Here is a 25,139-nt window from a genome sequence, read left to right as displayed (position 1 = left end):
CTCACATGGCTGACAGGCCATGGTGATCATCCCCAGACACAGTGAATACTTATTTATCTCAGGCCAAGTACTCAGTAGAAACAACACTGAATTTATCCTTGTACTTTCCCACATCCCTCTGCAGGGTGTCATTTGCCAAAACATAAAATTGCAATGTGAAAAATTCTTAGGTTTATTTCTTCAAAAAGAACTTTCTAAAGCTCAGCTCTCCATTTTAAACTGTTGAGATATAGTAACCAAAAAATACATCTTTCTATGGTAAGAAGAAAGTATAGGAGAGTAGAGAAGAGCAAATGTCATGACAGCATTATTCCCCAACTACCTTGCAATTCAGTGCGCTCCCCACCCACCAAGCAGGAATATGTTTACATCAAGAATATGTTAGGGAATTTCCTCTATCACAGTCAGTGTAACATACTACTTTATTTTTACAGTCTCTTTCCTAAAAGGAATTATAAAAATTATTTTAAGAACTAATAATCTTTGGGCAATTTTGCTGTCAGATAAGACTTTCTTTGAAGTCTCAGTGGATGGTTTAGAACCCTACAAATGAATTATGTAATAGATACGGAAATGCATAAGATTATGAATCTCTTCAGTTAAGCTTACTTGAAAAAAAAAATAAACTATTCCTGCATGTATTAATTATTTCTTTCAGAGAAAAAAAATTAAGCACAATAAACATAAAATATTTAAATTTGAATGTTTTTATGCTAATCCTACCATTGAGATAGCCCTATAACTTTTAAAAGTACTGTTTCATTTCTGCTTCATTCATCAGATTTTAAATAATTAGTCAATATTTATAAATTCATGAATAATTACTTAATCAAACACTTTGCATTAAGCTCTGAGAACATGCCAGCACTTGTGAAAGCCAAATACTATCACTGATTTAATGAAATAATACTTAGTTTACTGACATGTACAGTTTACAATGGATTATTTATTAATTAACTTGCTGACATCCTTCTCCAATAAACCTGCTGCAGAAGGTGATAAATGTCACAGCTACTTCAAGAAGAAATAGTTGGTAAGAAAGTCTGAACAACTTGTTCCCAGCCATATCGTGAATAACAACAACCAACCTGAGTTACTTTATTAGCCATTATTGCCATTATCATATTATAATCCTGCTTATAAAGATACATTCCGGTTTTGTAGAAACTGAGTGGATAGATACTGAGTAGTCTTGTTGACGCAAACACTATATAAAGTACTTGCAAGAAACTGTGTTCATACTTGAATGCAGAATTGTTCCTTATTTAGGGGACTCAGATTCTGTCTGGGATTTTCCAGACAGAGGTCTGCACACCTGTGTGCCACATGAGCAACAAGCCTACCACACACAGAACACACAAGACCTACTCCTCAGGTGTCTCATGCCTACAAACAGGGCTCACTCAGTGGGAGTACATGTATCACTGGAGCTGTGCACACAGAGGGGATTCAAGGTGTGCAGGAAGACTAAAAGCTGCTCTAGGTGTACTCTCGTGCTGATCGCCATGCGCACTGTGGAAACACTTGAGGCTGTTCTGGCTGAGCTGTGGAATATTCAAAGGGGGGAAAAAAGTAGGAAAAAGTCTGAAGCACTTCAGATCACATCTAGAACAAATTTCCACCAGAGACATGGGAACAGATTTACAATACCTCTACCAAGATGCAGAACTGCTTTTTGGCATATGCTGTGTATACTGGCTTTAGGCATAAGCCATGTATATATTCACCAAGAGCAACACATTATTGGTGATAATATAAAAATAAAGAGGATGTCCAGTTTATCAGGACAACCACAAGCCACACTTCTGAGTCTATGCCTACACCAGCTTCCTCACCTCCCTTGCCTTCCAGAACTATTCTCTTCTCATGGCTGTGCAGGTAAATCCAAGAAATCACTCGCAAAGCAAAGGAAACACGTGGCTTGAGCTCTGACTTTACCTTTCACCACATCTGAGTTGGAAGACAGGAGAAGCTTTAAAGGTAACCAGCTCCCTTGGAGGAGGAAGACAGAGGAGAAGAGAGCTGAAAACTCCCTCTACAGATTCTTCCTTTACTTTCTACTTTCCCATCACCACTGTTTAGACAGTAGCAAAGAGATGTGAACTGCCTTGCTGGACGCAGAAAGCAGAGCCATGAATTTTCACCACTACAGCAAGTAAATTATCTTGGGCTTGATTCCTGAATTACACCAGGAGAATGGTGCCTGGCCAACCACTCCTAAATAATTTTAAGATCATTTTTTTTACATTCAACTTTTGTCTTTATTATGGAGAAGTCTTGAACTAGACAGGCTGAAAGCATCAGTTTAGATTTAGTTGGCTGATATTGAAGTGAGTTAGGAGCTCTGATATGACCAACTTGGCTGGTTATGGGAGCAGTAATCTTCAGCCAAGAAGCAATAACAAACAGGAATGTGTAAATATTCAGAAAATAGAGGAACAGTTTATACAACAACATTGGCCAAAATATTCTAGTCCTGAGGATGTGAGCCTTAGTTCTAAATATTTGGCACTTTAAAAATAATAATGATCAATGAAGCAGAAACACAATACAGGTGGGACAACACTTCATGAACACACTCCTCCAAGCTGTTTAGTGATTTCCACAGATGTTCACTCTTCAGCATTATCCTTACTGATCCTTACTATTTACAAACATATTGTGCTAGGGTGGTGGCTACTGAGTTTCAGAAGAATATCAAGATAATATAAAGATGATGTCCACCCACAGCAACAGTTGAAAATTTCAGGAAAAAGGTAATATCAAAATGAAAGAAAGTGGATTCATTGCTTAATACCCTGAAAATAAGTGACCAAACCACGGAAATTAACTTTCCTATTTCTTTGCTACTACACTAGTGTAATCCCTTGATCATATCAGAATAAAGATGCTCTTAAGTAAAAAATTGAACTGTCCTTTCTCATAGGTAATCCATCATGGAATACTCCTCTGAGCAACTATCACATGAGCTTTTATCCACACAGATCTAACAGCATAATCACCAATGAATTGGTGATAGTTCATCCATGCAGGAAAATAATTACTCAGCAAATATAGTACTTGATCCATTTATTCCTTTTGCTGCTAACAGTTAAATACAGGTGACACACCTCTGCTTCCCTATGTGCACAGCAAATCACTGACCACATTTTTCCAGTGGTTCTGCTTTACAGCCTGTTATGCCAATCAATGGCTAATGCCAGAGTCTAAATAATCAGACTAGGAACATCTCTGGTGTCTAGTTTTCTTTATGCCATATTCTTCCTTTTGATGCTGTTTAGTTTTTGTTCACAACAGTGAAAAGGTCATCAGACATGATATTCTGTATGATCATTTCAGCAGGTATTGAATTGTTTGGGGTTTTTCTAGCTTCTCTCTGGATGATTCCTTGAAGCATCTCTTGATTAGTGGTAAGTATTTCAATTAAACTCTTTATATACATTAGACCAAGGAGTCCAATTTCTGAAGTAATTAAAAACAATTTTATATTTTAGCAGGTAAGCATTACCTCCAAAGAGGTGATATATTTATCACAGAACCTGGCTGTGCAAATAAAGAATGCCAGAAGACTTCCAAAGGGACTGAGACAAACCAGGACAAAACCTATTTCAGTAGGAGTCAGATAAATGCCAAGACAGTCCCTATAAATCTTGGGCATCTGATTACCCTTCCGGTGGAGAGATAATTTTAGAATGATGTATCAAATTAGTGCTTTAAGTGAGTTATATCCTGTGTGAGAAGAACCAAGACTCATGACAAATCCATTTGAATGTTGACAATTTGTGGTAAAAGGGCAAAACTGTAGTTAAACCAGTGAGATAGGATATCACCTTCAATTTTTGTAAAATTATAAGATTAAGGATGCTAAAGAAAAACAAAACAAAGCCACAGCAAAAATAAACCCTTAAACCCCCAAGTAACAGCTCTTGCAGAGTCCCTTTGGAAGAACTTGTACACAACCCTGCAGTGCAGTTCAGTCCTGATGAGAAAGTAAGATGTGGCACACTTTGCTTTTTGCAGGGATAGGCAGAGTCATGGCCAGATCCAGTGCTGGTGTAACTCAGCTTGGTTCTGTTGACTTCAAAGGAATTATTCCAATATGACTAAAATATCCCATCCCTTCAGCTTTGTAACCTAGTAAGGACCTTAATCCATGTTTACAAGGAATTCCTTGTAACACAACCTTTAGCAGCTTAGCTCTAGCAGCAGCTTATACGTCAGGTACAATAGTAAGGACCTGCTTGTTTTCTGAATACAGATTCATTAATGAAAGGAACGTGTATATTATGTCTCAGTTCTGATGTTATGATTTAATTTGATGTTATTAAATGAGAGAGTTAAACTTTCTGAAGTCCACTTTCCACTGCTCCTCTTGGAACATTCCGTATGATTAAATGAAGTAACAATTACTTGAAACCCTAGATTGTCAAAGTGCAGTTTTTGCAAACTGATAAAGAGGGTATTTGAACAGAAGGAACCAGTTTAAATAGATAACAGTGGATTTGAATCACTAAACATGCATGACCTAAATTTTCTGTGTATTTAATACCCCTCATGATTGAAGGTCAGAAGTATAATTTCAACCAATCACAAAGCTCCCAGTATGAAACAGATGTAAATAAAGAAGTTCACAATCTTCTCCTGACTCATTGTTACTCACCAGATATCTCCTCTAGGCACTGTTTGGCAGTCTTACTAAATGACAAATCCATTTTAGTAGGACTGGTACAGGAGTCAGCAGGTGGTAAAGAGGTACTGTCATTTTCTGAGAGAGTTCTGAAATGAAGCAAGAAGATTTATTATTATTATTATCTGTCATTCATGTGTTCATGGAAGAAAGTGCTACTTGCAGCTCCATCTAGAATCATATCACTTAGGGTGAAAATATAATTTTTGTCACATTCTTATGCTAGTTTACAGTCCAGCTACACAAATATACAAGCAAACAGGCTCTCTGCAGAAAAAAGTTGTGGTTAATTCTGTGAGGTTTGAAGCCTTTTTTTCCCCTCACTTTTTTTCTGAAGAATTTATCAACCAGATCTAATCAGAATTCATTTACATTGGTTAAGTCACATCCCTGCACATACATAAAGGAAATAAAAACTTGTAATTGATGAAATATTAAATGAGAAAGGCCATGTGGGAAAAAGCTTATGCAAGGCTGGATGGAAATTTGGCCCAGATATTTAAATCTATGTGCAGCTTCTTTTGAAAATGCCCCTTAGAAGACCCTGGGGAATGGGATAATACGAGTTTTTCAATTAACTCTCTACTAAATAGCTCATATGTGCTTTGAGGGTATATTTCTGTGAATATCAATGATAAATTATAATGGTAACTCCTCACCGAATACAGTTACTTTCTGTTATATGAAAGTAAATAGCAAGAAATACATGAGCACACTGATTATAATAAAAAATATCTCGCACACTTATGGCCTCTTCTTACAGAACAGCTGAAGAATCTGCTTTACGCTGGAACTGCTAAACTATGATGTCATCACACAGCAACATGTACCACCATTTGTATACAGTAAAAGAACACATCTAAAAATATAAGAGCCTGTTTTTGAAATAAAATTTTAAAAGATCTTCACTTAGAGGTTAAGCTCTTCCAGCTTTTCTGACATGAATGGCAGTCACTCTTCTGATTTATTGAAAGACTAGTGAAATATTTATATCCTAATTTTAAAGTGTGACATTTATAGTTCAATTTTCAGAATTCACCATAAAGTGTTTCCTATTACCAACTAAACTTAAAAGAGAAACATTTAACTGTGTGATGTATCTGTATTTTATAAATAAAACACATAAAAAGTGACTTATCTCTCAAAATAATTTCATTACAACTTATTTTATGAAATAAATGCCCAGTTAATGTCTTCTTTATTTTTGCTGAATGAACTTTTTCAGTAAGTCATAACAATAGATGAGGAAACAGATATCTGCACAAAGAGCAGCACAGTGGAATCTACTGTGGAATCTACTGATTCCATGGTGGAATCTACTGATTAGAATAATACAGCTCAGAAACAGAAATATAAATTATGCCTGATCAGATGCAATCTTTTCTTACCAATTTCTGTATTTTGAGATGTTGGAAACAGAGAACTGCTCTATAAAAAACTACTTTTGGTTCTTGTCTGTCATACACTACTGGAAACACAAGCTCAGCACATGTTGCAAGGTTAGCTATGTCCTGCCAACCTTAAATGTAGTTTTACATTTGATGCTTGAGAGTCTCTTAAGTAAAAAAAGAGCTCACTCTATCCCTCTGCAGGGAACACATCCTGAAACTCCACAGTCCTGCTTGCTTTCCCAAAGGGCTTTGAATCATTAAAATTTTAATTGTCTGAGGAAACAACAGAAATTTCGTGGAGGACTATGGATTTTTCAGCAGCCTAGGTTCTGCTTGCTTGAGACAACAGGTTATTTGTTGATGTAGGATTTTGGGCTCTTGGGGAACAAGAAGGACTCAGGTACACACTAGGTACCTAAAACTTCAAGTTGCATTGCTGTGGGTCCATTGTGGGTTTTGATACATTGGACCAAGAATATAAATGCCTCTTCTAATTTTTATAAAAAATGGGAAATTAAATTGTGAGGTTCTCTTCTATGCTTCTGGCTTTAATGTCTTTCAGTGGGATGTATTAATCCTATGAACAACTCAAGTGATTGCTGCAGGACTGGAGATTAAGCTCAAAGCAAGTAAACAGCAAATGAAGTGATCTTCTCATTAGCCTTGCACACTGGCCTAAATGAATTATCCTCTATCCTCTACCTACTCACAGCCCACTGCCTTAAAGAGAATTAAATTCTTACATCTCTCTTGATATCAGAAAAATGGAAAAGCATTTCAGTTTGGTCAAAGCCAGTCCAGTGATATTTCTTCCAGTGCTGTGCATCTACAGTGGAGGTTAATTTAGGCAACCTTCATGAAAACAGAACAATCTGTTTCTATTTCAATCATGGCAATCAAAGAATATATTTATCTCCAACCCACTGAGTTACATGCTACCTATTTGTAAGAGTATCAAACTCACTTAATGGGAAAAATCCCTCTTTCAGTCAGATCTGTACAAGCTTATTCATTCTGATTAAAATGAGCCTGTCCAGGGTAATTAAGAACAGAGTTTGAAACACTACTTAAAAAATGGTCTCTAACACAGTCAGTCATTTCCTGTCTCAAAAAAATAGCCAACCTTAGGTAAACATAGATAACATCAAAGATTTGTTTGCTTTTTAGTTGACATTCCAAAAGATATCAGATAAAAATGATGGCATTTTTCCAACAGCTCCCTGAGATGCAGCTGTCTTGAATGTGTATCACTGTCAGTGTAACAGACTGGCAGGACCATGTCTGCAATATGAGCAGTTCGATCACCCATGTTCGAGAACTCTGAGTTAAATTGGGAACAGATGCAAGGAAGGGCTATAAGGGAGAATGAATGGGGAAGAATAAAGCCTTCTGGGGAAAAAAAAAAAAAAAAAAAAACAACAAAACAAACCAGAAAAACAACAAACACAAAACCAGAAAGAGTTGATTTGGTTTAGCCTCACAAAACAGAAGGAAGGCAATGGGATTATTCTCTCACATATTTAAAAAGAGCAATCAAAGAGAAGGAAAACATCTTTTTACGTCAAAGGACTGAATTAATCAAATATGTGTTTATAATGATTTCTTCATTTATTATGCTTCTTCCCATCTCCTCAACTAACACCTCTACAATGGAAAATTTTCTTGCACAATTACTTGAAAATCTATGATGGAAAAATGGGAGGATGTGTGTCTAAAGTACATGTATTTGTTACAACTAAAACTGGTGAGTGGCAATCTTTAGCACTACCTATGATTGCAAAACTCTGGGAGTGACTGTTGCTTTATTTTCACAGCAGCAATGCAAATAACAGGAATCAATAAAGCACTGCAGTATGATTTCGAGTCCTCACTTATTGAAGAAAGTATGTTTAGCAGTATAATCTGTTATTAACAAACACAATTAACTGACAGAATTTTTTTTTCTGTAAACTTGGTTTCAACTCCACAATCAGTGACACAGAAGTAGCTTCTGGTCATTAAAACAGGATATCAATATGGCTTCAAGAAAACCTGTGCATGTTATAGTTGCAGGATCCTTGAAGAGTAGTACAATTTTTTCCCTAAGCCTTTACAAAAACATCCTGAATAGGCATCTGGAACTGAATGTCACTGTACTTCCAGAGATGCGACCAGATATATCCTCCTTTCCATCTGTCACTGCTCTGAACCTCCTGCTCACCTTTGAGACTATGGCCTAGTAAAACAATTGCGTTGATCACCATGTAGTAAAGGAGCTGGGAAGAAAGTTTTAGTAACCAGTAACATGTTTATTTATTACACTGATACATCCTTTTTCTGCCCTACCTGTTGAATACTTTTGTCCTTACAGTATCATAAAGTAATTGAGATCAGAAAGATGTTCTAGGTGCTGTCTGGTCCAATGGCTTTCTTAAAGAGAGTCTGGTCACATTAAGTTGCTCAGAGTCTTGATTTGTTGAATCCTGAACATGTCCAAGGACAAAGATTCCATAACTTTGCTCCACAGCCTGCACCAAGTGTTTCACTGCCTCAAACTAAACCCATATTTTTTAACTTTCAGTCAGCACCTCCACTGTTGTAACTTGCATCTTTTACCTCTTATCCTTTCACCCTGCATTTCAAAGAAGAGTCTGGCAATATCTTCTCTACACCAACATACTAGGTAACTGAAGTTGCCAGTTTGTTACTCTGCAGGGACAAAAGAAGTGCCAAACTGGCATTTGTAGTCCAGTACTGAAAGAATATCTCTGCAAGACTGCAATTCAGACACTGCTGAAACATCTTCCAGATGTTGCTATCATCAAACAAAAACTTAGCTGAAAAATGGAAATTTAAGCAATGTACAACATAGAAGTGTAGCTTGGGATGATGAGTGGTCAGCTAATTCACTGCAGCAATTTCTCTACTTTCAGCATTTTGGGCAGTAAGCAATTCCTGAGCAACACAGGCCCTGGGATTTGAGAGCTTTAGATTCTGTATCTCAGCCATGGGAAAGAGACTTACTAATCCCCTACAGTGGTTACTGTTAATAAATAAGTTAATAAAATAAAGCTGATGTGCAGTACATGCATCCAGTTACAACCCAATGTTCTTCTACTGAAATTCAGCAGGATTTCTTTTTTTGTCATTAATGTACCTTTTTCCTCCCGTTTGCACTGTAGCCTAGTAAGTGCTAAATTTCTGTTTACTCTTCTGTGCTTGAAATTTAAGCACTACTAGGAAGACAGCTAAATTCTAAGGCCAATTTCAATACAAGTTTAAGGGTCTTGGGAAAATGGTACAATTTCCAGTCTCCTACAATTCTGTCTAAATAAAAGAATGAGCAATTTTAAGTCGCAGCTGGTGTACTTCAAACAATTATACAGTCTCTTAAACCTTCCTACTGTATCTATCTTATCAAGCTTTCTGGCAAATAAATTACATCTTCTTCAGTCTTACATCAGTGGGACACTGCAGTCAACTTCTAAGGGGACACACAGGGGACTGTAAATAGGATATTCACAGCCACTTTTGAAAATAAAGCATCACTTTCTGGCAGAATGGAAGAATTTAAGTGATACCTGTTTAGATAATCTCAAACACAACTCTGACTGTTGCTGTTAATCTTTGAAGAGAAATTTTAATCCCATATGAATTTTGATGTCAGGTGTTTAAGAGGAATAAAAATACCACATGATATCAGACAGGGCAAAGCACCAAGACTGCAAAGCTGAATAGTGCAATATCCCACTTGAGAACCTCCCGCTAAAACAGTCCATTAATAAAAATATAGACTTCTTGAAAACATGACTATTAGTAACTGTTATAGGTTTGCATTACTTACTTAAGGAAAATACATGGCATTCTCAAAAAAACTCCCTGGAATACCTAATTTTCCTCACAGTAATCTACAATGTCATCCTCTTGGTTAACAAAAAATATTTCAAAATACATGGTATTTGCAGGTATCAGCAACAAATCAAGAAAGGACTAGCTTACTTATTCTTGTGCTAATGGTCTAAATAAATGACACAAATATATTACAATATTCTGCAGAACTCTGGGTAACTGTATTTTTAGTAAATTTTATTGAAATTTTGTACAAAGACTGAAGTTCAAACTCACAGAGCCTAGATATTCCTTGTAGCTGGCTAAAAAACCCCTGTTAGTCTAAATGGTAATCATTGTTTACTAATTTATATACCGCTATTAGAAAGCACACCTGAAAATTCTGTGTATTAATGGTGGTGTCTGCTTTGAAAACAATTATGTTGAAGAACAAAGAATGTAAGTATAGTGCTCCAGCTCTTGCTCATTTCCACTTACCACATATCCACAGAAATAAATATGCGGACTTTGAAAATTTGGGTAATTTATCCTTGGTTATATTTATATTTTTCTATTAAATCAATGTCTGGTATTATGAACTCCTCAAGATTTTAAAGAAATTTAGTTACTGTGTATTTTTTAGTGAGATTCTGTACTCAGTTAGAGAGATACATATTGAAGCAACTTAATCAAAGTCCATCTTTTGCTCTGAGTTTAAGGCATTTTGAGATCAGAAACTGGCTCTGAGAGTTTTATTTTCATGTGAGATTCAACTTCAAATACTCCTTTGCTCTTTGTTTGAAGCAAAGAGACAATTATTGATAAGAAATATTACTGTAAGATGCATGCTTCTATCACCTTTTAATATTCAAAATACACCCTGCTTCAAGGGAAAGCTTAAAACAAAACTATGACATCTCCATCATGTAATGAAATAGCATCAATATGCAGCAAAATAGCCATTGAGCAGCACACACATCTGAAGGCAAAGCATAGCTCCTTTTTCTCTCTCCTTGTACATGCACCCTAACACATATGTAGGCTGTCCCATGAACCACACTAGAAATCTTCTGTATCACTGAGGTTATTCCAGATTGTCACATGCATGTTAAGTGTATCCAATGATACATAAAATTGAAACTCCAGAGGCTCCACTGCATATTAGAATAAATATAACCCACACTGAGCCTTTTCTTCCTCCCATATGATTTTCTGAATTCATCAGTCATCCAGATTGGTTTTGAAGCTATGTTTAGTTGTGTGTAATGATATATATACTTCCTCAGAGACTACTTCATCACGTCTTTAGTCTTTAGCCAAGATTATCCAGAGTACTAGTCACTAACAAAAACTGGCAGTATATTTTGCTTTATAATGTATTTGTCATTTTATCAGATGTTAAATTTACCCACAACTGTAGCTAAAACCCTCCAACAGCTCACAATTGAAAACATTCAAATCAGCCTGTCAACCTTTCTACATTTTTCTGTCTTCTGAGTTGTACAACAATGAATCTCCCAGCTTCTCTTTCACTGCACTATCATACAGCAAAATAAATTCAGAGAAATGTTGATACATTCAACTTTTTTGTTGTTCTTTTTCAGAGCCTTGGCCCTCTGAAGAGTTACTACTGCCTGTAAAAATTAACTGTCTGCAGGGAGTTCATCTACACTTATTTAATGTAGAAAACTAAACAGGAAAAGAACTGCAAACAGCAACCTTTTCTGTCTACACAAACTGTTGAAATATTTTTGAATACTTGTAGAAGTTTGTGTATGCTTTTTTTTCAAATATCCACCAGTACTGTAACACATTCTGAAAACATCAGGAATTTATTTTATGATCTTTTAAAAGAATGGTGAGTTCTAAGCAAATACTATCAAATATCAGCAAATAGATGATGAGGTTCTTAGAATGCAAACAAGAATATTCACACTAAAAACCTGACTCAGCCGTGACCTTTCAAAAGCAGCACAGAGAATATACCACATGATCTGTATTTCTAATCAAAACATAGCAAATATTTGCAGTGGATTGCTTTTGTACAAGGTAAAGGCTCAGAGTTCTTGTAAGAAATTGTTCATAGAGTAACATTAATTAAAAAAATAATATTAGAAAAACATTAGCATGATGCTGCGACAGAAACTGGGGGATAACAGCATGATCAACCATTACTATATCCATTTTAGCTCTCTTTCCTAATTGGAAGCACAAACCCCAATTTTCTCCATGATCTTACCTATAAATGAAAGGAGCTACCGTGGCAGTGTTGGGGTGGCTGTATTGCTGTTGCTGAGGAAGCTGGACTACACCATTTCCTGTGCCTTGGCCACTGCCTGCAGCCATTGAGGCGCCAATGGAGGATCCTGGAGTGAGAGCAGCACTTGGTTCTTTCCCTTCAGAAGAAACAACACCAGAGGAAGGAGAAGCCTTCTCACTAAGCTGAGATTTTGGTGTTGACTGGGACTGGTTTCCTTTTGTAGTCCTCAGTTTTTCAAGCTCCTTACTCCCTGCGCATGCGGAGGAAGTGCTCTGCTTTGCTGTTGGCACCTTTGATCCAGGTTTTGGGATCCCACTAGAAGATGATATTAAACTTTCTTTCTTGGCTGCTGTAGTCTTGCTTCCCTTTGGGATTAAGCTTGCAATTTTTGAGCTCTTCTTTGTAGATGATTCAATGACCTGATCCTTCTCTTCCTTGACTGCTTTCTCAGTGCAAACTTTGTTTTTTTCCCTGTTCTTTTCCTCTTTGTCCTTTGGCTGTAGCAAAGACTTTTTATTGCTGAGATTTTTGCTGCCAGCTTTTGGAGGGGTTAACTTGGGTGATACTTTGGGACTGCTACTTGTGGAGCCGCCGCTGTTCACCCCACCACTTAAGACATCCATGTCACCACACTCTGAAAAGTTGTCATCCTCTCTCCCACTGTCACCGGGTCCTGAGCTCAGTGACAAAGGAGGTCTCAGAGCAGTCCTAGCATTAACCAGCTTGAATTTTTCCAGCATAGATTTTTGTCCAGATGAAGGGGGCTTCACACCTTCAGAAGGGGGTGGCTTGAGCCTGTCTGAAGTAGGAGTAGGAGTAGGGGAGGTTGTGGGACTGGGCTGCTTCACAGACAGCATGGTAGAGGTCGCGCTGTGTTTGACATTCATGGATTTGCTGCGCCAAGGCTTGCTGGCACTTGGAGAGGGTATGGCAGAGACCTGCTGCTGCCCGGTGCTGGTGGGATGCTGCACATTTCCATTCATGCCTGAAGAGGGGTGAGGGCCTTTTGGTGAATCTGCTGAAAAAACAGAAAAAAGCCATAGTGGTATAGTTAGTCTTCCATCTCATGCTTGAGGGTGATGTCATATTCCCTGGCATTTAAAACACAATTACATGTGATTTAAAATAACCATAATTTAAATGTCCATGGAACATGAAGGATGCTAAAAGAATATGCCTTTCTTCCCTCCATTATCACGGTGTTTGATACTTCTACAAGTCCAAGAAAGCCTCAGAAACACCTTTATTACAACAATTTCTATATGCCAATCAAGCCTTCCAACTTAAGATTTTATTTTTTAATCTTTTAATATTTTATTTTTCCAATCACTTGTTCATAACAAAGCACTGAAGAAAAAAAAAAAAAAGAATGCTACAATTATGTCAGAAAACCAGAACTTGACAAAGAGGGGTCTGATGTTTAGTGAAAGGAAAATATGTGCTAGAAAGCTAAGGTTTTGGGCAACAGGAGAAGGACTTAGTAATACTGAAATTTAATGCATAAAATCAATAGTCATAAAAGCAAAAAAGGCTGGTGGCAATACATTTTTTAGTTTTAAGTACTGTTAACAATATTTAGCAGCTCACTTCAGGAACTTATCCCAGTACACTTTCAAAGGTAGGAAAAAAATTTATCAACAATTTCACTAGTGTCAGTACTTGCAAGTTACAGTGATACATCATCTGCATGGGTACAGCAATGATAGTTGGTTTGGCTCTGGCACATTCACTACATTTGCATCATCCATGAACTTCAGTGGATCTTTGGAATGAATGAGAACAAGGCCCCTTCTGCAATAATCAAACTATGCCAATTAATAGCTGTGATTTTTGTCATCTAGCCTCATTAACCGAAACAGAGCAATGCACGAAAGGGTTAAGCTCTCCAGTATTCCCAAGTTCAGATTCCCTAGACATTTCTGAGTATATAAACACCATCACCCTGAAACACCAGAGAAATGAAGCGTTAATAGCAATCAAATCATGTGATACACAGCTATTTCTGCAGCTGACATGTGCTCTTTTAGTGGATGCATCTTGCTGTGCCATTCAGTATTGGGACTGCTGGGGAATTAGATGTAAGCTGGTCTATAGTATATTGAATTCTGTACTACAAAAACCCCATGAAACATACAATTCAAATATAGTTTTTGCAACGACAAAAAGAGTGCTTGATGCTTTGCATATACACATAGTATTTTATACATTGGGCCCCCCCCGTCTGAATAATATCATAGATGAGAATGCTGAGGACAGTATTAGAACTTCAGCACAGAGTATGAAGTTATGAATCGCTTTCATTTTTGCAGTCTCAGCCCTAAACCTCAAGTAAAGATTCAACTACCCATCTGGAAGTCTAAAGTCTACTAATATATTCAGGAAAGGCAGAATTTTGAGAATACTGAAAGTTAAGCTGTTTTTCCTTTAACAAAGAGAATGAAAACATAGCAAAATTTACTGCTCTGGATAGCATTAAGAAGTTCTAGTTGAAAAAGATTTAAAAATAGTCTGAATAAAAGTAATATGACAACAAATAAAATTTTCACTTGCTTAAATCTATTAGTAACTAGTTCCACTAAGCAAACCACCTCCACCTCATTAGATGCTATGTAATTCCATCTGCCCAGCTGTTTTTTTGTGTGCATCTCAGCCTGGTATGCAAATGCCACAGTGCTACATGGGTGACAAAGATGATGAAGGGACTCGAACATCTCTCCTTCAAGTTTAGGCTGGGAGAGTTGGGCCAATTCAGCCTCCAGAAAAGATGAGTGAGAGGGCACCTCACCAATGTATACAAGTATCGAGAGGGAGGGTGTGAAGTCAGGCTTTTGTCAGTGGTGCCTGCAATCGGGTAAGAGACAACAGGAAGACCCTGATGCACATGAAGTTCCACCCAAATATGGGGAAGAGCTCCTTTACTGTGTGAGTGACTGAGAACTGCAACAAATTGCACAGAGAGGTTATAAAGTCTCCATCACTTGAGATACGAAAAAACATGTGGATGAATGCATGTTCAATGTGTTGTGAGATGACCCTGCTTGAGCAGGGGGGTTGGACCAGATGACCCACTGTGGTCCCTTCCAACCTGGCACATTCTGTGATTCTGCAGATGAGCTCATTCCACCTTCACAAAAGGTTTCATGCAGCTCTTCCAAGTCCTGTTTTAAGCCAGGAAACTTTTGCAGGTAAAGCTTGCTTCAGAGTATTTTTTGTGACAGGCTTACTTACAGCCAATTTCCCAGGCTCCAGCTTGCACCATGGAGAACCTTTGGTGGGCAGCTGCTATAGCTGATCCCTTGGGACCATGGCAGGAATTATACTCTCATCTAGTGAGCCTCAGATGCTGTAAGAGAGCCTGGGGCCAACCACAGCTGTTGGAAATTACTGCAGCCCTCAGGCTTTTTTAAAATTTAATTTATACAAGGAGTCAGCCACAGGGCTGATAGCTCAAAAGTGGGTGTGCACTTGCCTACATCTTGCCTTGCACTAAGCTAGCCCTAAATACACAGGAGAATTGGAGTCTTAAGCTATACCAATATTTTGCCAAAGAACAATTCACCATAAGAATATGCAAAGCTAATGCGGAATACATGTAACAATCTGTGAAAAGTGTGATGCCACCATGTTCTATTGTATTAGTTATGTTACATATTTATGGCTTCAGCCTATTAGTTTTACTACCAAAAAAAAAAAAAAAAGCATTCTGATTAAAAAGAAGAATGCCTGCCTTGCCATATTTCCAGCTGTATAATGTTGAGCTCATTGAGGGAAAATGTAAAAAGAAGAGTATTTACTGTTTTGACAGCAGCTTGTTCTGCTACATATATAACAAAAAAATACAGGTTCCTGGACTGGTATTTATTTGATCCCTATGTCACAAATCATAAACAGCAACAAAAAATTTTAGAGAATTTTAGTGTGTCATTAATCTTCAATTCAAAGGGCAACCTTAATATTTCTGCAAGGAATGTGAACTGCATGCCCTCAAGAAATATTGACAACCTGTCTGTATGTTTAAAGAAGTGGAATTAAAAGATCTATTCCGCCCCCACTTCCAGCACAAATGCATTACTTGAAGCTGCACACAATTAACTGCTTTCTGTGTGTTCCATTGGGCTTGGCTTTAGCTGCTCATTACATGAAACCTGTCCCCACCTTGTGGTGATTTTGAGACAGAGTGAAACCAGCCTATGAAAAAGATTTGTTATTTCTATATACTAAATTTTAAGAGAAGTCTGTCTTCTGTTTTGGGCTTAACCCCTTATTCCTGAGATGCATAGTCAGATTCCAGTGAAAAGAGTTCTGCATTCTGCTTGAGAACTCAGTGCTTCAGAGCTCAACCTCCACTGTAAAACCACAGCAGAAACACAACACCCTCAGATATTTAATGCAAAAAGAGAAACTTCTATCATAACACAGCAAGAACATGATGACTGAATGGACATTTTCAAATCCACTTTTCATAGGCTGTTGAAAATATAAAGGACATGCGAAGAGTTGCACTTGGGCCCAGTACATAACCAATCTCCTTTGTCTTCTCATCTGTGACCTTAACTGTGTTCTATGCTGCTGGAGAAGACAACCTCTTAACAACAGCTCCTCCACTGCAGCAAAATTACTCACGATAATCTAAATATTCTGTTATAGGCAGGTGTCCAGATTATCCACTTTTAGCCAGGCACAATAAAAAAGGTTAGTAGAAAATGTGAGTTGCAAAGGGCTGCTATAAGAATGTTTGAAGGATTGGGAGGTCTATCTAGTGAGATTAAAAGAATTCAGCTTGTTCAACTGTCCCTTTGTAGGTGTCCATGAGAAAGTAGCTACCCCTTATCAGCACAAGAGGAGAACGCCACCAGGAATAACTGGAAAAATAGGGGCACCAGAAGAAACATACACAAACTAGCTACAAATATACATACTGGCCAGAGATGAACAATTTGCATCAGCATCATCACACCATAGAGCTCCAGGACAGAGTTTCACAGAGTTCATACCGGCAAAATAACCAAATACTGTTAAAACTGAGTTTGGAGAAAACAGAAACACCATCTTATATCACTAAATTATATTGAGAAGCTGGATATACAACTCCATGACATAGAGACCTTCATCAGTGTTCCAATATACTGTTTCTAAGATCTAAGGGATAAAGATTTGTTTAAAGAATGTGTGAATTAGAACATTATTTCTTTGCTGTACTCAAAATGTACTGTTTTTAATCTTATTAGCAATCTGAGTAATTATTTCATTAAAACAGTCTAATTTTCCTCATTTTATTTTTATCTTTATGTTATTAAATCAGAGGCAGATAAATCTGACATGTCTGAAAAGCATGCATGTTCTTTGAAATTGATCTGTAAGCTGCAGAGTCCAGCAAAAAAAAGAAAAAAAAAAAAAAAAAAAAAAAAAAAAAAAAAAACAAAAACCAAAAAGCATTGCACTAAAGCTCCACAGACAAGTTTCAGCTAATGGCTTGTTTAATGCCCTGGTGCATTCTGTGTTTCAGACCTGACCAGATCTACACACAGTTACCTGTACCACACAATGGATCGGGTCTGTTGTCAAACGCTGCTCTGCATCACAAAGAGCAAACCTGCATTTGCTCAGGGGAGCCAGGTTTCTTACTGAGTGAACTACTCCCTAAGCAACGTTCAAAGGAGATCATATCAATGAGAGACTAAATAATGGAATACGAAATAAGAGTATTTAGTATTATATCACTTCTTTTGGATCACTTTCAGGTCTCCTTTAACTCTGTGACTACATATCCATTCCCCACTGTGAATGAGGGACCGTGTTACACAGGAATGGATTACAAGTACTACCTATAACTGGATTTAAAAAAAAAAATCTTATGCTGTATGTATTTTCTGAGGTCTCTTTATTGCACATAGAGAAAGGTGTACAGCGGGGAACAGAACAACAGTGGTCTGTCCTTAAACAGGTTTGATGGTCCCAATATCTAACAGCTATTTAATTAGCACAAGTCACCTGTTTTAGAAATTAGGGTATATGTACTGTGCATGTATTCAAAAAAAGCTGGTAAAGTGATCTTGCTCCAAGCATCTGCATCAGAAGTAAAAATTAAATGTAAGGTCTAATTTTGACGTACTATAGGGAAACAAGCAGTTTCTTATTGTATGGTAGCACTATTTTTAAAAAAGATGGGGTTTATATTATCTTATATTATTACTATTATAAAGGTTGAAGTCTGTTTCTAAACAAATTCTTCAAAAATCTCAAGTTACAGAACATTCTAAAATACTTTAAAAAATATCAAAAAAGTACCTGGAAATCCCATCGTAATATTAAAAAATTAGTCACTATAGTAACTAAGTTTAAAACATAGCATAGTATGGTTGTTTTCTATTTAGTAAAAGTAGAGCACAGCATACTCAAATACAAGTTCTTCTGTTCTTTCAGGATATTATGAAAGAATTTCAGTTTGCTACCCTTGCATTCACAGCAGTCATTTTCTCTAATGAACTTATGCTTTATACCCTAAAACAAACTTGTATTTATCTTTGATTATCATGTAAAATTAATTTTTCTTCATCTATTCTGCTGTTTTGATAGGGAAAAAAACCCACATAGAAACATATCAAATACAGTAGTCTGTAGATAGGCAGCATTACTTTTTCTATTTTCTGTAAAATTAATTGATTGACTTTACAAAAAAAGCCACTCCTTATTCTCTTGCAAGTGGTGACTTCAGTAAAAACCTCATCGAGGTTCTCATTCTCTGCTGTAAAAAATGGGGAAGTAAAGAAATACATCATGCAAAAAGTCACGTATTACATGTACAATGCAATGCAAGTCTTAGCAGTCAAAAGACAGTTTCCAAGTAATGAGCTAAGAATATTATTATGTACATTCATGTCCCACCTTGAATCATTTCATTCTCACATATTCCAGTAGCAAACATGTCAACATTATGAAGCAATTTGAAAACCTAAACTGCTGTACATACCTTCACTCAAGTAGCCACATCTCCTGCTTCATAACTTCACTATCGTATTTGTGAATTACACAGTGTGTGCTCAGTTTTCACACTGATCTTTTTCTAGTTTTAGACTGGATGTCTTGACACAAACAACTCCTTGATAAAATTAAACCCACTACAGAACTACGTGAAACATTCTATCCTGATAGTAAAAATAAAGGAATAATTATTGAAAGGATGGTTTTATATCTTCAGATACAGCTAGGGGCAAAGCATGGTCATCAGAGTTTTGTAAAAAAAATCTGGATAGCTGCCTGTTGCTTGGATGAAGAACATTCATTGCATACTTGTTCCTCCCACAGACCCCAAGGATGCAAACGGGTACTATGTATATTGTATCATATTCAACTTGGTTCTAACCCAGAGATATGAATAAAATGCTGTTCATTACACAAAGGGAAAAAGAAGGGGAGGAAGGGGATGGATTAGTTACACAACTCGGAAAGCTGCATTTCTGCACTGTTCTTTTTGAGATAAAGCCTGAAGAGGCACATTTTCCAGGAAAACAGGGTGAGAGAAATGGAAAGACTCAGGGTGCTCAGCTCATTGTCGCAATGGCTGCTTCAAATCCCTGCAAAATTTCATTTCACTTGCAATCCTTTAGTCAGTATTATACACACACTAGGTCAGGTTCTGAAAGAATCGATACATGTAACATTCTGATGCAAATACAATGTTCTGATTCTTCTCCATTAGAGGCTAAGATGCCAAGTCCCCTGAAAATTATGGCAGTACTCCTTCGGGTAAGAGAAGACTTTTATATGGAATAAAACAACAGGCATCCAATACAGATTAACTTTTACTTTGTAAAAGTCACCCTGTGATATTTTCATCAATTGTAACATCTGGAAAGTTTTTGTATCTGAACTTAAATCCCAACCGAAGCAGAAGTCCTAATTCAGGCCCCAATTCCCATAGGTATTCCTTACCAAGTCTAAATACTACATTCTCTTCTTTGACCCTTGTGGAAAGTTCTTTTTTTTCCTTCTTGTGTGTTATGGAGAGTAAACTCAGTAACTTTAATCCCTTACCTTTTTCATTTCCGTTTGCATATTGTGGAGGCTTGTTTTTGTCAATGCTGTTAAAGCTCTGACTTCTCCGATTTAAATTGGAAGCTCCCTGGACTTTGGTACTGCTGCCTGCAGCTGGCACCCTTGAGGGTCCTGGAAGCCTGGAATGGTGACAAAATCAGTGAGGAACCAGTGAGAAATCTGTTAATTTTATGTAATACAACATATAGCAGAGACAGTGTGCAAATATCAGACCACAATTTCAAACCAACTTAACCCAAGGAATTCAGGAAGCAACAACAGACAGGAGGATTCAAATTAGTCAGACTCCACAAATGAAAATTTAAACTTATCCTTATGCACACAAAAGGGAAAAAGATGCTTTCTAGAGTCACAGGACATGTAAGAAGAGGCTTTGCATTTGCCATTAACAATGCTAAAACAGATTCACCCTAACAAATATTAAAGTGCAGTATCAACCTTTACTAATATGTCACTTTTGGAGAGTAAATATTAAATAAATAGATTAAAAAGCACAGCAATACATAGTCAAGAAATATGTTGTATCATTAAATTTTTCACAGTTGTGTTTAGCATAAAAGCTGACTTTTTAGTTATCTTCTTCAGTTATTTTTCAGAAGGCTATTGACTAAAATACTTCCTCCTTACTATTTTAAATGAAAAAAATTGTAAATATGTATTTTATCTAGATGATACAGATTCATTTATACCTTTTAGTTAGAAGTATATAATGTAGACTATACAGTTCATTTCTTAGTATTTGCTGCCACCATCTGAACCTTACTATGGGGGTATACTGGGGAAAAAAAATGTAGATTCTTGTTGTTTCTGGTATGTGTAAGCCTGCATCTTTTTAAATTTGTTTTGTGCTGTAAGATTCCTCAATACGTGCCAACTCCAAACTTTCTGAAGCACCTTTGTAGGCACACCCATTCCTTTCTAGTTTTGTTACGTCTTACATAAAATTATTTGCTCAAATCAGTCATAGGATTTTGCCATAGAACAGCATATCTCTTCTGCTTCTTGCTTATTGGAATGATATTAATAATAGCAGTGCAAATTCTACCAAAATTATCAAATTCTGTTAGTTTATTATTATCATAAAGGAGTAGCATTAGAAGGAAGGAAAAAAAATCACATTACAAAAAATTACAAAACATTTAATTTTTTCAAAACTTTTTTGTTTGTTTAATACACTAGCATACAGAAATGTTCAAATAACTTAATTTTCATTTGCAAACATTTGTAAACAACTCCATAGTCTCTTTACCAGATTAACCTCAGAGAACAAATCCATTGGTTATTTTCATGGCTCGTTCTGGCTGCCAGCCTGCCCTGCTAGTCTCTGTGCCGAGCCCAGAGCAGACTGTCTCCGCTCTGCAGCGGTGCGCGTGCTAACCTTTGCCATGACCCGTGAATTCAAGTGATCTTCTGCTCCCTGAGGAATGCACTAAACAAACTTAAAAATCCATTTGCTCCTTCTCATTACCCTAATTTGACAGGCAGTAAGAGCTCTGAGACCGTTTGTCAGAGGTAATGACAAAAGCAATGAAAAGGCATGTGCAACACTAGAAACTCATCTGTTCTGTTAAAATACAAAATAGTTCTGCATGTATTCTGTAGGCCAGAATTCAAGAACTTGCCACAATAAGCACATTATGCATGAGGTCATTTTCCCTACACAATTTCCAGTTTGCCTCATCTGCTGACTTTCTTAATTGAATTCAGGTTTTAAATTGCTCTTGCAGAATCATGTTAAGCAGCTAAGGAAATGCAAAGAAGAGTATAACAAATAAGGGACAAGTCACATACCTCTGAACAGGCTTCGGAAACACTGCCACAGATTTAAAGTATTAGACAGTAGGACTGTTAACTTTGACAAGTTGAATGTGGACAAGACAGGAGCATCAGCAATAAGGAAAACGAAGACCTATAAATGCAGGTGCAAAGCGACTGGACCGTGGTATAGCTCATTTCAACTTATCACCAGCAACACACATTGTGTTAGTGTTCCATACCGCAAAACACAATCTTTATTGGAGATTATTCAACTTAGAGTTCATTGGTCTCACCAATGAACTGTAATGCAAAGGCATAATTAATGAACACATTAATTATCCCCCCACAAAAAAGAAAAAAAAAAAAGCTAGAAAAAAAAAGTAAGCTTTAGACCTCAGCTTCTTTCTTCTATAATCTGGCTTGTAGATTTTAGTGCTCATGGAAATGACAGACTAAAAGTACTGATGAAATCTGAAGCAAATCAGTTCCTACACACAGCTCTGTCAAATTCACTGCCAAAACAAAGCCTCTCATTCATGGGGACTGTGTGCAGGCTATTCTTGATGGAGCAGAAGTCTTGGAAGTCATTCTTTTTTTCTGCTCTATTTTGCTTCTGTGTAAACTTGACTCTGTGAACTCAGACTTTCAGGTGGGTTAGCTATATATACAAAACATCTAGTGGGAACTGGGGTGGACTCCCAAACTTCTTTGCACTCATGACTAAAGTAAGGAATTGAGCCAGAAAGCACAGAGCACTAAAATCACCAACTAATCCCTCACATCCAATATTTTACATGCAGAATACAAAGATGCAGGATACATAACAACCAGAAATATTGCTAATATATAGTAGAAATCAGCCAATTGGCCAAAAGCCAATGAATACAAGGCTTTTCTGTGGCAAAGCTCATCATTCCAAAGCTTGCTCACATAACAAAAATTGCACATTGTTTAGTGTCTGCTTAAGTCCAAAGGATAAAATATCAATGGGCATATACTTGCTTGAGTATCACTAACAAGCAATAAATTAGAGATATTTAACTGACCTAGAAGCCTTTTTTTGACTGGTTGCAATTCCACTGTGATTAGACTGAGTTGCATATCTGGCTGTGAGACTGTATGAGAAGAAACAGAGAAATTGAATTAAAGAATTTCTTTGAATATGTATAGAAAGAACACACTTACCAGCAAATGATGAGTTAATGAATGCAAATCGAACACGGATAAAAAATGCAAATTAACTGGCAACAATATGAAACAATGTAAACATGCAGATTTTTATGAGGCAATGAACAGGTTATGAAATAATGGATATTGTTATAAAGTGTCTCATTTGCTAGAAATTATCTTATCAATAGAAAAAGTGAGCAAATTTCCACAGTGACTGAATTCCTGAAGTATAGCTCAATTCACACAGAATGTGAACTTCAAAACATTGTGCTGCCTTTTTTTCCCCCATGAAATGGACTAAGCACAAGTACACCCCTACTGGTCTCTCCAGCAACCTGACTGGATTCTCAGAAGGGCTCTTAAGAACACATCTGCTCTAACAAATTCAATGTGGGCTCAGAAAAAATCCCACTAAAGCAAAGTCACCTTCCTGACAGTAGAGCTATATGGAAGAAGCACCCTGTCACAAATTTTATTACTATTGCAGCACAGGTCATGTATGCAATTACCCAGGCAATGACACAGAGGCTGCATTAAGGAAGTCCAGACATGTGCTTAGACTCACTGTGGAATTCATAGGGAATGCACCTTTGTCTGTTAAGGCATCCAAGTAGCATTTCTGCAACAGAAAACATTCTATGCTACAGGGCTAAAAGCTCTATGTTCCTTTTGACACCCAACAACCTGGCATAATTAGATAGCAAATTACTTCCTCTAATCTTTTAGACATTTGCATAGGGGATATGTCAAATGTGTGGCCAAGGTACAGCTTTCTGTCAGGTAATTTCAGTTTTCATGGACAGGTGCATCCTTTGGCATCCACACACTCTAAGGCTGCAGAGAGGTGCCTAAGCCAGGTGCTACCACATCATCAAATTCCTTGAATTGTTAGGGAAGTCATGGACAACTGAGGAAACAGAAACTCTGATAGTCACAGATTTCATTTGTTTCTCAGAGTTCTGCATCTTCCAGCAATTCTTCTGAGTAGCAGCAGAAACCAGTGCTCTAGTCCCAGCTTTATAGACTAGCAGAACTTTTAAGAAGCACCTGGTGGTGTTGAGTCTACCAGAAGAGTGTTAAGCAATTTGTGCCAGGCCACTGAAGAGCCAGACCTGAGTGTAAACCAGATGGGAGAAGCTGTCTGACAAGAAAGGTCTTCCCTTCCTTAGCAGTGCAGTGCTGAAAAGGGGTGAGAAGGCACAAACCAAGGGACAATGTGAGACTGCAATGAGATGCAAGATTATTGCTACTTTACTAAGTTAAACCCCAACAAAGGGTTTCAGCTCCCTCTGTTCCTGCCAATTAAAAATGGCACATTTACATATGATGTAATATATGTATTTGCATTTGAATATAAAAGTAATAAGAATACTTCAGGGTAGAAAGGAATCATTCAATATGTAAAAGCATCATTCAATTCTCTGACATATATCTTCAGAGCAACACTGACAAATTGCTTTTTTGTATGACCATAGCTTCTGTGGGTATTATAATATCACTTATAATAATGTAATATATTACTTATAATAATACCAAAATAATTCCATAATAATCACACTTTATATATTTTTTTTCAATCTAGTTTTTAGTACATTGAATTATATTTCACTTACGGCTACATTTCTTAATAATGTCTGGACTTATGATGCAAATGTGACATAGGTTGTTTTACTGAATTTGCTACATTTGTGCCTGGCATTATAGTCCATCCTTTGATGAGATCTTTCTCTCGTGTTTTTTTTCCAACGTACTTAAAGTGAAGGAATCTAGAAATGAATCGCTGGTTATCTGCGTTGACTAAAATAAGGGATTTGTGAGAAAAATTGTTGTCACATAAAACCTTTGTGCATTTATGCTGTAAAAGGTGGAATGATACACAGTACAATCAACACAGAATGTAAGATGGGAAAAATGAGTGAGTAGGCTGCAGTGCCTTAGTGTATCATAGCATTTCTACCTCAAACAATACATTCAAGAGTAAACTGAAAGATCAAACCCCTTAATCTCAGTG

At 37.0% G+C, this 25,139-nt stretch overlaps 1 protein-coding gene across 3 annotated transcripts in view; it reads right to left on the bottom strand.

Moving 5' to 3' along the window:
* NAV3 (neuron navigator 3) overlaps positions 1 to 25,139 on the bottom strand; it is a 251,568-nt gene that overhangs the window by 116,553 nt on the left and 109,876 nt on the right. For all 3 annotated transcript variants that reach the window (XM_059472357.1, XM_059472358.1, XM_059472359.1), the window contains exons 6-9: positions 23,005 to 23,073; positions 20,180 to 20,319; positions 12,125 to 13,163; positions 4,661 to 4,776 (exon numbers count right to left, since the gene is read on the bottom strand). In XM_059472357.1, the coding sequence (XP_059328340.1) occupies positions 4,661 to 4,776; positions 12,125 to 13,163; positions 20,180 to 20,319; positions 23,005 to 23,073 (1,364 nt within the window). The remainder of the gene's footprint in view (positions 1 to 4,660; positions 4,777 to 12,124; positions 13,164 to 20,179; positions 20,320 to 23,004; positions 23,074 to 25,139) is intronic.

The sequence above is a fragment of the Ammospiza nelsoni genome, chromosome 5 (assembly GCF_027579445.1).
Source record: "Ammospiza nelsoni isolate bAmmNel1 chromosome 5, bAmmNel1.pri, whole genome shotgun sequence".
NCBI lineage: Eukaryota > Metazoa > Chordata > Aves > Passeriformes > Passerellidae > Ammospiza > Ammospiza nelsoni.
The sequence above is the reverse complement of the archived record's forward strand: the minus strand, read 5'-3'. Positions and strand labels throughout refer to the sequence as shown.